Source organism: Aethina tumida, chromosome 6 (assembly GCF_024364675.1).
Source record: "Aethina tumida isolate Nest 87 chromosome 6, icAetTumi1.1, whole genome shotgun sequence".
NCBI lineage: Eukaryota > Metazoa > Arthropoda > Insecta > Coleoptera > Nitidulidae > Aethina > Aethina tumida.
The window spans coordinates 18,966,400-18,978,160 of NC_065440.1; the positions used below are offsets into that span (position 1 = coordinate 18,966,400).

Sequence of the window (11,761 nt, forward strand, 5' to 3'; positions counted from 1 at the left end):
CCACGCGATTAAATTAATTAAAATATTTCGCTATTACATATCTAATAAGTTTGATGAAATGTTTATTTTTGATTTAAATAATATTGGTAGCGCCATAAAGACGGAAAAATATAGATAAACTCGGATAATCTAAAGCTTTACGTTTATTAATGAACGTAAAAGCTGGATTTTCTGTATCTATACAATAAAAAAGTACCGGTGATAATCCCTGGGAAAAACTGCGCTGTTAAAACTGATCGTTGATCGATTGATTTGGGTTATCTTTTAAATTGTGGGTTATGCTAAGAAACTGAATGCTACACTTTTATTTGATGATAAATCTTGGACGAGTGGCTTCACTACTAGTCTGATAATTGCGCACAAACTAAAAGAGATAAAAACATGCACTTTTTACTCGTCCATTGAGAAATCATTTTTAACTTGCATCAGAAAATTTCATTTAATTCATTTGATTTTTTATTGCACGCCGATTTTTACAATATATTTTGAAGGAAATAAAAAAATTAGATCACTAATCTATTCATAATTGTTTTTTGTATCTTTGTTTAAAATTTCATTAAATTTCCTTGATAACTGTAAAAATTACGCCAAAAAATCTGAAGGCTTCACTAATTTATTCATGAAAACATTATATGTTGATTTTCTTAATGTGTTGTGAAGAAAATAAAACAGTTAGAAACATGGAGTTTTTACCAAGTCAACCACAATTGTTTTTTGCATCTTGTTTTAAAATTTCACTAAATTTCCTGGATAATTGCAGATGTTAGACTAAAAAATCTGAAGGGCTTCACCAATTTATCCATGAAAAACATTATATGTTGATTTTCTTAATATATTGTGAAGAAAATGACACAGTTAGGAACATGGAACTTTTAACAGGTCAACCACAATTGTTTTATGTATCTTGTCTTAAAATTTCACTAAATTTCCTTGATAATTGTAGATGTTACACTAAAAAATTTAAGGACTTCACTAATTTATTCATAGGAAACACTGAATGTTAAATTTCTTAATATATTATGAAGAAACCAAAAAAGTTAGAAATGTGTAATTTTCACTAAGTGATACAGAATTAATTTTTGTCTTTTGTCTTAAAATTTAAATTACTTATTCCGGAAATTGTAGACTTTATGCTAAAATAACTATATAATGAAGAAACCAAGGAAGATAGAAGTATGCGGTTTTCACTAATCCATTCAGAATTAATTTTTGTCTTTGGTCATAAAATTTCATTTAATTATTCGGGAAATTGTAGACTGTGTATTAAAGAAACATGGCAGTTCACTAATTTATTAACGAAAAATATTGTACGTTGTCCTTTATAACAAACTATGACGAAAGTAAAAAAGATAGAAAAATGCGGTTTTCACTAATTGATTCAGCTTCATTTTCTGTAACTTGTCTAATAATTTCGTCACATTATCTGAATTAATGTCGCAATTGCAATAAAAAGACTAAATAGTTAACTTCAACAATTTTATTCGAAATCAAATCACGAGCCGGTTGACTGAAACTCAGCAATTAGGTAATGGTCATTAAATTTTTTCACCCATTTCCTAGTGCAATCTTACTCAACATTGCAAAATTTTCGAAAGAAAAACCCAACGAAAAACCATCGAAGATTCCACTCAATCCAGCCAATAATGTAACATGATAAAACTTTTTTTTTCCAAGATTATTAGAACCGAAGAGGGCATGATAATTCACGCATGTGTCGTGCATCATATAAAACGCGAGCCGGTCACAGATTACGTCTCATAAATTCAGAAACAGTGAAAACGTTCGAAACAGCGATTCGAAAAATCGCCGACAGAGAAACGGACGACCGTGCGACCGAAAATGAACAGTCTACTTAAAGTTTTCGTTGTGTTCATCATGGTTTTTCACGTGCAACGTTTAGTGATCGCAAGACCCAACAGGTACGAACAATTTTCTGACGTAATTCCGTTCAATTGTTCCATCATCGTTCCCCGGTTGCGACACGCACGCATCCATCGAGTCAATGTTAAATACGACTTTATCTGGCCTAGTTTTCCGATTTTTTGACGTGGAATTTTTTCGGTTTTTGCAGGATAAAGCGCGTCTCCGACTCGCACTTGGCCGATCTCGAGACCAGGCTGGCGCTCAGCAGGATGAAACAGGTGGCGATCACTTTGCCAATCACGGCGGGCCTGAGGAACCCGGCCGAGATGTAAGTGTCCCCATTCAATTCGATTAATCATTAATTGATGACTTATTTTTATCGTTTTCCTTTCAGAGGCCGACGACGTAGGTCAGAGTCACGCTTCCTCGATGTGCTGTTCAACCAATCGGAGGAAGACAACGATTCAATAAACCCGGATTACGATTACAAATTCGACGTCCTCAAGTTCCAATAAGACCGAACGACTTACCTTAAGACTGGGCAGCTTGAAACGTACTTACAAATTTGTTTAAAATTTGAATCTCTGATTTGTTTCGACGACAAACCTTCCCAAACAAATTGGAGGTTCAATATAAATTTATTTTGAATCTTCATAGGTTTGTAAAAGAAAAACGGGTTTAAATGATGCAGTATTATTTTTTATATGTGTACATTGATTTTAATTTATTTAAGTGTGAATGTTGTTTGTTAATTGTGGATCTAGTCTGAAATTAATTTATTATTATGATTGTGTTGTGAAAATATTTTGAAATTGTTACTTTTGTATTTAATTTATTTATTGAATAAATGTTATACAAACTCCTGGACTTTTAAAAATAGATGACAATACCCATATTAGACGTTACAATTATAAAATGACAACAAACAAATTTAAAAATAGAGAAAACTGATAAAACTTAGAGGACAGTTTATTGTTGTATTTTCTAAACGAAGATAAACGTGAATCGAAAATATGTTAAGTAATGTTTTGTTGCATTTCACAAAAGATTACGGTAAACGCGAAAAAAGTAACATTGTATTGTTTGGCATTGAGATAAAGGTTTGTTTTCTTATTATTGCTTTTGATTATTACAAAATATTTTAAAGTTGGCGAAAGAGCAATTTTTCGAAACAAGGGTCAAACATTAATCAGGAAAAACTATGAAATTCCAAATATATTAGTAATAAGTCAAAGGGTATTAATATAATTAATTGTTTATAATCCAAAGGTAAAAATAAAATATCTGCAAAATATTTAATTAAAATTAAATTACAAGTTTAAAAATGAATAAAGTACAAAATTTCAAACAGTACTGCTTGCGACATCTATGAGCCGAAAGCCCAACCACGAAATTATAGCTCCCTGATATTTTAAATTAAATTTAAAATATTTTGACATTAACGATTAAAAAAAACTAAGATAAAATAACAAAATTAACAAAAATTATTACTGAGAACAAATAAGTTTTAAAATTATGAATTTAGAATTAAAACACGAAATATATTAAATTGGTGGCGCTAACTTTGACCCAGAAGCCCAACTATAAAATTACAGCTCACTGTAACGAATATAAATAAAATGTTAATTTTAAAATTAATATTTTTCAGTCGACAAAAGCTCAAAATTAAAAAACTACAATTATTTAGCATACGCATATGCATAAAAGAAACTGAAAAGGCATTTTAAAATTGAAATATCATTGATTTTAAAGAATCCAATTAGATTAGCAATAAGATAAATGAGTATTTTTAAAAATTCTAATAATACGAGTGGCGCCATCTATAAACGGGATACCCAACCACAAAGCGACAGCTCCCCTTAACGAACAGAAGTAAAACAGCGACACAGAGCAAGTATCGATTGTGCGGGGGACGCATGCGCGCCCATTTACGCATACGGCCAGAGCGAGACGGGGCGACATCGCCGCCCGTGCGCCAGACAAAGAGGCCGCTACGTCCAGTATTGCAACATGGCGTCGTTGGACCGACGGTGTTTTCTGTGCGAGTTGTGACGGCCATTCGTGTACGCGAAAACAATGTCCTAAAAAATCGGTGACCCGGGGGGCCCGTATCGTATCGCGTGCCAAGCGTGCAAAGCCCGTGTGATAGCGGTGCGTCGTGGACACACACACACACAGAAGTGCGGGGTGGTGCGTGTGGGATGCGGTGAGTAGTCGGTCCCGACTGCACTTCCTAAGTCCGAGAGATGAACGCGGCGGGCGACAACGTTTACGACTTCAATTCGGACGAGAACGCGGCCAAATGGAAGGGCCTGTTGACTGCGCCCCTGAAAAAAGTAAGTGAACGGCCATAGGCCGAGGGTGCCGAATTATTTGCGAGAACATCTGGTCCAACTACTGTCGTTCTGGTCCAACGACTGTTGTTTTCTGGTGGTGGTTGTTGTTGTTGTTGTTGTTGTTGTTCGGTGTTGTTCCGGGGGATTTTTCGGTTGTTGACCTTGAATTGCAAAAATTTGCAAAAACTCAAATGCACTCGGTTGGTCACAATGGTTGTCAGGTTTTTCCGAAAAGCAAAACAAAACGGGAACAAAGGCGACTTATTGATCACCTGATTTCTGACGTTTAGTCAACTAGACTCTTGCTTGTTCCACAAGATTTAACAATGATAATGTCAAAAAGACAATGTAAATTAAAAATATATTTTAATTTTATTACTATTAAAACAATCTAGAAATTTTGACACTTGACATATGTCAAAATAAATGTCAAGTTTATTTATATTTAATGTTATGCAAAAACACGAATATATTGTAAAATATGACAAAATCTGTGTGAATAAAAAATATATATTAAATAATGTTAAATGTATATTTATTAATAATCCTCTAAATAAACTATTTATGTCACTTCAATTTCATAATATAATAATAAATAACAAATGATTGTTGACTATAATATTTTTAATTATTAATTAAACTATATTAATATAGAAATACTAAACAATTAGTTTTGTAATAATAACAAAATAGAATACTTGAAATAAATTTATATGTATGGCAATTTTTTTAAGGTGTTGGAACAGGTACATCCGTCATTGGAGGCGCGAGAAGATGCCCTCGAATACGTGGAGAACCTGTGCCTGCGTCTGCTCGGCATGCTCTGCGCATCCAGCCCCCACACCGTGCAAGTAAGTTCTCCCCATTTGGTTTGTATCGTTAATCTTACTGATTGATTTGATGTTAAGGATGTGGAGTATAGGGTGCAGAGCACGTTCCCCACACCGATCGACAAGTGGGCGCTGAAGGAGGCGCAGGAGGCGCTTGACAACAAGGGCAAGAAGAAACCAGTTCTGCTTTTGCCCGTTGATAAAATACACAAGCTGCTACAAAATGTACGTTTTTTTATAATCTAATTGGTTTTTAAATATATTGGTGAATTATTTTGTAAAAACTACATGTTTGTGTCTCCTTTATAAATAAATAAAATAGAGACAGCTTCCAAATTTTGTAGTATAAAATCTACAATTTTCAAATAGATTAGTAAAATCTGCATGTGTCCTCTAGTTTCTTCTCTATCTGCTACAAAACTCAAGAAATAATGATTTCAGGATAAAATAGACACAGCATTCAAATTTTCAGACAGACTAGAAACAATGCTGAATAGACTAATGATATCAACATGTTTGTGACTTCTCTGGTTTCTTCACAATTTGTTACAAAACTCGAGAGATAGTGGTTTAAGATTAATAACTTTCTGATTTTCTAGTATAAAATGTACATTTTTCAACACAGTTGTTTAATAAAATTATAAGATAAAAGACTGAAAATAGTATGGAATTGATTAGTGAAAACTGCATGTATGAATCTACTTTAGTTTTTTCAGAATACAAGTGTGATTGTTAATGTAACTTAATTGTATTTTAGGAGCTGCTGCTGTACAAAGTGGACACCACAGTCACACTGTTTCTGGTGGCAGTACTCGAGTACATTTCCGCGGACATACTAAAACTAGTCGGCAACTACGTAAAGAACATCAAACACCTGGAGATCACCTATCAGGACGTACAGATCTCGATGAAGGTCGACAAGGTACCGACGATAAACCGCGCGCCCAAATACAGTCCAAAAAATAAACAAATAAATATAAAATAAAATGCGACGTCTGAACGCAACGCGGACACGCGTTGTTCTCGCGTCGATTTTTCCTTTAGCCGTACAACTAAATAGCGTTTCTAGAACATAGAAAAAGTTAGGATTATCTAGATGTTCCGGTTTAATTAACCATCGGTCAAGTTCATTTTATTTTTATCAGTTGATGGTTAATGAAATGGGTACGAAGTTAAAGTTTGTTTATTATTATTATTATTGATTGTTGTCGTTGTCGTTTTGGTTAAGACTTTTGTTTAGGTGCGCGGCTTGACTTTTGATTTCCATTAAAAGGTCGCTTTTGCTTTTTTTTTCACGCTGCGTATAAAAAATAAACAGTCCACAGCAATGGTAGGTAGCAATGATTTTCGGAACGTTTTATTTTTTCATTTATTTCCGTTTTCTAGTTTGGACGTGCCGCATGAAATTTTCTTATACATTTTTTAGACATTAATTAATTTCAGTGTCTTTTTTTTTTTTTGAGAAAAACTTGGGACGAATCATTATTATCAACGCATGAGCTTCTCTCCCTCACCAATTAATTTATTGGCACCAATTCCTTCATTTTTGTTTTATAAGCCACCAACACGCCTGTTAATATAAAACAGTTCCGGCCCGTTTTTCCGTTGTGTTTAGCCTCTCTCTAACTTTTTCTATCCGTTCTGTCTGCGTGTGCCCCCTAGTTCCACCCCATTCGTACGTCCTACATAACCTCACGTCGTTGCAGGCACTCATGGACATGTTCTACCAGGACGAGGGGGGAGGCGTCGGCGTGGGCGAACCCCCTGTCATGGTGACCGGGGCGCCGCGCACCAGTCTGACCTACGAGGAGGTGGTCAGGGAGCTGATCGCGTCGGAGAAGGCATACCTCAAGGAGCTGCACATGTTGATCAAGGTGTTCAAGGAGGAAATCACCAAGCTGGGCTCGGATCAAAGGGAGATCGATCTGATATTCTCCAACATAATGGACATCTACGAGCTGACGTACACATTGAGCGGCAGCCTGGAGGACGTCATAGAGATTGCGCAGGATCAGACGCCGTTAATCGGCAGCTGTTTCGAAGAGCTGGCCGAAGCGGCAGAGTTCGACGTCTACATTAAGTACGCACGCGACGTGACGGCGCCCACTTGCCGCGACACCTTGAACAACCTGCTGAGCAAGCCGGAAGTCGAATGTACGCTGAACACGGCGGGACAGGGAATGAGACTCGCCCTGAAATATTATTTGCCCGCCCTGTTGTTCGGGCCAATTTGGCACTGCTTCTCCTACTTGGACTACATCAGGTTGCTGAGGAATCTGTCGCCGGCGCACGAAGATCGGGAGACCCTGTCACAAGTGGAGGGGCTACTCAAGCCACTTCAAATTGAACTAAGTAAGTAAACGAGCGTGGCTTAACGATTGGTCGTCAATGTTCGAATTACAGATCGTTGCGTGCCGAGGACTTCGGGTCCATTGCCGCAGGTGAGGGCTAGAAGGATCCAGGCTCTCATGAAGATCCAAGATTTGGAGAAGAATGTCGAGAACTGGGACGGCAGGGACTTGGGACAGTGTTGCAACGAGTTTGTACGAGGTAATAACAATTTACTTGTCATAAATTACCCTATTATAACCAAATTATTAACAATTTCAACAGAGGGAGTGCTGCAAAAGGTGGCAAGTTCAGGTAAACGACTGACAGACCGTCGTATCTTCCTATTCGACGGCCTGATGGTGTTGTGCAAGCCGTACTCTCGTCGCCAAAGCTCGATCCATCATCAGAACAGCTTGGAGTGCAAAGTTAAGGAGCGTTTCTTCATCAGAAAAGTGGAAATAGTTGACCATGCTGACACGGAGGACTTGAAGAACGCTTTCGAAATAGCACCCAGGCATATGCCACCACCATCCGTGATTTTGTGCGCCAACACGGTCGAGGAGAAGAACACTTGGATGGCTGATTTAGTAATGCTCAACACAAGGTCAATGCTGGAGCGAATATTGGACAGCATACTGTCGGACATAGAGCGGAAGCACCCGCTCAAATTGCCGCCGCCCGAATTGTACAAGTTCGCCGAGCCCGACTCCAAAGACAACATCATCCTGGAGCAGAGAGAAAACGGCGGCGTGCCGCTAATTAAGGGCGCGACCTTGTACAAACTGATCGAAAGACTGACCTACCACATCTACGCCGATCCCAAGTTCGTGCGTACGTTCCTGACGACGTACCGCAGCTTCTGTTCGCCGAGCGTTCTCCTGAGTATGCTCATCGAACGGTTCAACATTCCGGAACCGGCGCTGGTGTACGAGGACTGCACCACCGACACCGACAAGATGCAGAAGAACAACCAGAGGGAGGACTGGAAGAAGTATCGCAAGGAGTACGTACAGCCGGTGCAGTTCAGGGTGCTGAACGTGCTCAGACACTGGGTGGACCATCACTTCTACGACTTCGAGCGGGACCACGCTCTGCTGGTCAGGCTGCAGGAGTTCCTCGACTCGATCAACGGCAAGAGCATGAGGAAATGGGTCGACAGCATCACCAAGATCGTTCAGAGAAAAGTACGAAACTACTAATTAATTAATCAGTGACCACCCACCATTACATTTTGTGTTGTATTTTACAGATGGAGAACGATAATCACAATCAGAGGCACATAAAGTTTGCGTTCGAGGAGGCTCCGCCCCCAATTGAGCGTCACTTGGTGTGTCCTGAAGAGGAGTACGGCATACTGACGTTGCATCCGGTCGAAATAGCCCGACAACTCACGATCTTGGAGTTCGAGCTCTACAGGACGATCAAACCATCTGAACTGGTTGGTTCCGTTTGGACAAAGAAGGATAAAGAGCTTACCAGTCCCAATCTGCTCAGAATGATCAAACATACCACTAATGTTAGTTTTTGTCTTGCTTTCACCGACTTATAGATAATTTATTGCTTTTTCATTTTAGTTTACTCGTTGGTTGGAAAAGAATATAGTAGATGCTGAGAATATAGATGAAAGAGCTGCGATTCTGAACCGGATTTCCGAAATATTAATTGCTTTGAACGAAATTAACAATTTCAATGGGGTTTTGGCAATTGTTTCGGCTACTGGATCTGCTGGAGTTCACAGACTCAAGTTTACATTTCAGCGCCTGACCGAACAAAACCGCAAAGCCTTGGAGGACAGCCGACCGGACGACCACTTCAAAAAGTACCAGGAGAAACTGCGTTCCATAAACCCGCCCTGCGTTCCATTCCTGGGCATGTATCTCACCAACATCTTACACATTGAGGAGGGCAACCCCGACTTCCTGCCTAACACAGAACTCATCAACTTTTTCAAACGCCGCAAAGTGGCCGAAATAACCGGCGAAATTCAACAATACCAAAACCAACCGTATTGCTACGCAGTCGAGAGAAGAATCAGACATTTCCTGGAGAACTTGAATCCGTTTCCGGACATGAACGACACCGAGATTAGCAACTACATTTACACCAAATCGCTGGATCTGGAACCCAGGGAGGCGAAAGCCCCCACAAAGTATCCACGCAAGTGGCCCCACTTGAGCTTGAAGAGTCCCGGTATTAAGTCGAAAGTTATCAAGAACACGGCCAGTGCTGTCACTTCGGTGATCACGTCGATGAATCCGACGAAGAGCGACGAGTCGAGGAGTTCCAGTAGCAGCAACAGCACTCTTACTGAAAGTTCCAAGTTTGAGAACGACTTCAGCGTCTTTGCACAGGTGAGAACCATCTTCATAATTTTTTACAAATTCTTGTAATGTGTGTGTGAAATAATGTGGTTACATTTAATTGAAGGTGCAGTTGGGAACCGGGCAAAACAGTCCGACTCTGAGTCCGGTGTCGCCGGCTTCGACGTCGACAATGCCCTTCCCCACCCACCACCATCACAGGAGTGCCAGCGTCTCATCGATAACGCCAATCATGCGATCCAGCCGCGGAGATCATCACATGCCACAAAGCAGGAGCAGCCATGCAAGTCAGAGCTCTACAGGCGGTCCCAACAGTCCGGGCCCGCACAGTCCCGCCTCGCCCGGACCTGGTCTGCAGGCGTTCGAGCCCAGCAGCCCGAGGCCACCACCCACTCCGCCGCCGCCACGTCCTCCCCTGCCGCCACGCCGCAGGGACAGTCCCGAGATCAGCTCTCCTCAGGTAAAACTACGTGGACACAAATTCATTAACAATATATTAAAATTTTCAGAAATATTTCTGAACCGATTAGTGAAAACCGCAAATTTCTACCATTTTTGGTTTCTTTACTATTAGTAATAAATCATTTTTTGAATAATTAAACGTTGCAGATTAAACAGTCGCCCGGCGCACCGCCGGTTCCGCCTCGGGACTCGTCGGTCCGGCCGAAGGACACGACGGCCCCGCCCCTCCCGCCACGTCGGGAGCCCGGTTCATCGCCCGGAGCACACGGAGCCCCGCCCACTCACATGTCCAACCATCACGCGCCTATCATAGCGCCCAGATTGAACCCGACGAGCACGTCGCAATTGCTGATGCGTCGAACAAACAACCTGCACGCCCAGCAGCAGCAGCAACAACAACAACACGCCAACAATCCAGTCTACAACGGCGGCATGAAGTAAGGAAATTGTTCTTTCTGTTATTCCATGATTATTAATTGTCGGTTTTCAGCTTCGTGTCGAGCACTGTGCCCATCCAGCCGGCGCCCAACGTGTCGCCGCGCAACCTGAGCGGCCAGAGCACGCCCGAGCTGCCGCCCAAGCCCGCCCTCATACGTTCGGCGGAGTTCACGACCGGCACCATGTTCCGGTATCCCAGCACCACCAACTCGTAGAGAGGCGGGCATTCGCCTTGGAACGGCGGTGGCAACGCCGCCAAACGCAACCATATTCTAATTCATACCTCCGATAGCATTAAAGTACAAAGTACAAAAGATGATTTCTTGAAGACGGACGAGATGATTTAAATGATGGAATAATAATTACGTGCGCTTGATTTAATTAAGATTGCCTTGATTAACGTCTAAAAAAAGACCTATTTGCCTGTTTTTGTCTTGATCACACAAAAGAAACAATTGATTATTTAAACCGACCGACCTATTATGTGTACCAACAAATGTTTCCTCCCACTTTCTTAGGACTAAGCCGTTGTAAATTTCCCCTCCTTGTACATAATGTAACATAATGTATATGTAACAAAAAAAACATAGATGCCAAATACGGTTATTTAGTAAGATGTTTTCTATATGTTAAGTGAAACACTCAAAGTGTGTCAAAATGCAGATCGTTCATCCCTCCCAAAGTAACACACAACACGCGCCACAACAGGGTAATACGAAAACATTAAAAAAATAAATGAAGAAAACAGTTTGTCGCCCAGACAATAACTCTTAAAACACTTGAAATCGGTTTTAACACACTTTGCGCCTGAAGTAATATTATTAAAAAAAAAAACGATGCGCGTTGCCGATATTACGTCAGTCCTGATGGAATTGTTAAAGTATAGTTGTTCTTAGTTTCGTTTCAGGGCATGGAGTGGCGTGCAAAACCGACAGCGAGGCAGGAGAATCGTGGCAATTTTGCACGCCACTTTGGCCCGACATTTTAAAATGATTTTTTCAACTGTGATAGTAGCAAGGACCACTTTGTAAAAAAATATATATTCGACATAACGTCAAAATAAATGTATCAATGTACTAAGATTGTTTGTTTTATTTTTCCTTCTAAAAGATATTAAAATAGATTTCTTCAAACCTTTATTAATAATAAATGCAAAGTTGTAGACAACAACTTCCTCACA

The 11,761-nt window shown here is 40.1% G+C and overlaps 2 protein-coding genes across 2 annotated transcripts; both read left to right on the plus strand.

Moving 5' to 3' along the window:
• The first annotated feature begins 1,761 nt into the window (after window positions 1-1,761).
• On the plus strand, window positions 1,762-2,723 carry LOC109597837 (uncharacterized). Its single transcript, XM_020013613.2, has 3 exons — window positions 1,762-1,919; window positions 2,072-2,191; window positions 2,258-2,723. The coding sequence occupies exons 1-3, from the start codon at window positions 1,840-1,842 to the stop codon at window positions 2,376-2,378; spliced, it is 321 nt and encodes a 106-aa protein (XP_019869172.1). The 5' UTR covers window positions 1,762-1,839; the 3' UTR covers window positions 2,379-2,723.
• Window positions 2,724-3,860: 1,137 nt separating this feature from the next.
• Window positions 3,861-11,663, plus strand: LOC109597854 (protein son of sevenless). The gene is made up of 12 exons (XM_020013634.2): window positions 3,861-4,199; window positions 4,934-5,050; window positions 5,108-5,254; window positions 5,787-5,951; window positions 6,736-7,381; window positions 7,433-7,579; window positions 7,643-8,544; window positions 8,610-8,876; window positions 8,935-9,711; window positions 9,788-10,141; window positions 10,291-10,580; window positions 10,634-11,663. The coding sequence occupies exons 1-12, from the start codon at window positions 4,110-4,112 to the stop codon at window positions 10,794-10,796; spliced, it is 4,065 nt and encodes a 1,354-aa protein (XP_019869193.2). The 5' UTR covers window positions 3,861-4,109; the 3' UTR covers window positions 10,797-11,663.
• Window positions 11,664-11,761: the final 98 nt, after the last annotated feature.

Excerpts from the sequence above, each read along its gene's own strand:
- LOC109597837 (XM_020013613.2), top strand. The coding sequence starts at position 1,840 with ATGAACAGTCTACTTAAAGTTTTCGTTGTGTTCATCATGGTTTTTCAC. Across the intron at positions 1,920-2,071 it reads GTGATCGCAAGACCCAACAG|GATAAAGCGCGTCTCCGACT; the intron begins GTACGAACAATT and ends CGGTTTTTGCAG. Across the intron at positions 2,192-2,257 it reads CTGAGGAACCCGGCCGAGAT|AGGCCGACGACGTAGGTCAG; the intron begins GTAAGTGTCCCC and ends TTTTCCTTTCAG.
- LOC109597854 (XM_020013634.2), top strand. The coding sequence starts at position 4,110 with ATGAACGCGGCGGGCGACAACGTTTACGACTTCAATTCGGACGAGAAC. Across the intron at positions 8,545-8,609 it reads CCAAGATCGTTCAGAGAAAA|ATGGAGAACGATAATCACAA; the intron begins GTACGAAACTAC and ends TGTATTTTACAG. Across the intron at positions 9,712-9,787 it reads ACTTCAGCGTCTTTGCACAG|GTGCAGTTGGGAACCGGGCA; the intron begins GTGAGAACCATC and ends ATTTAATTGAAG.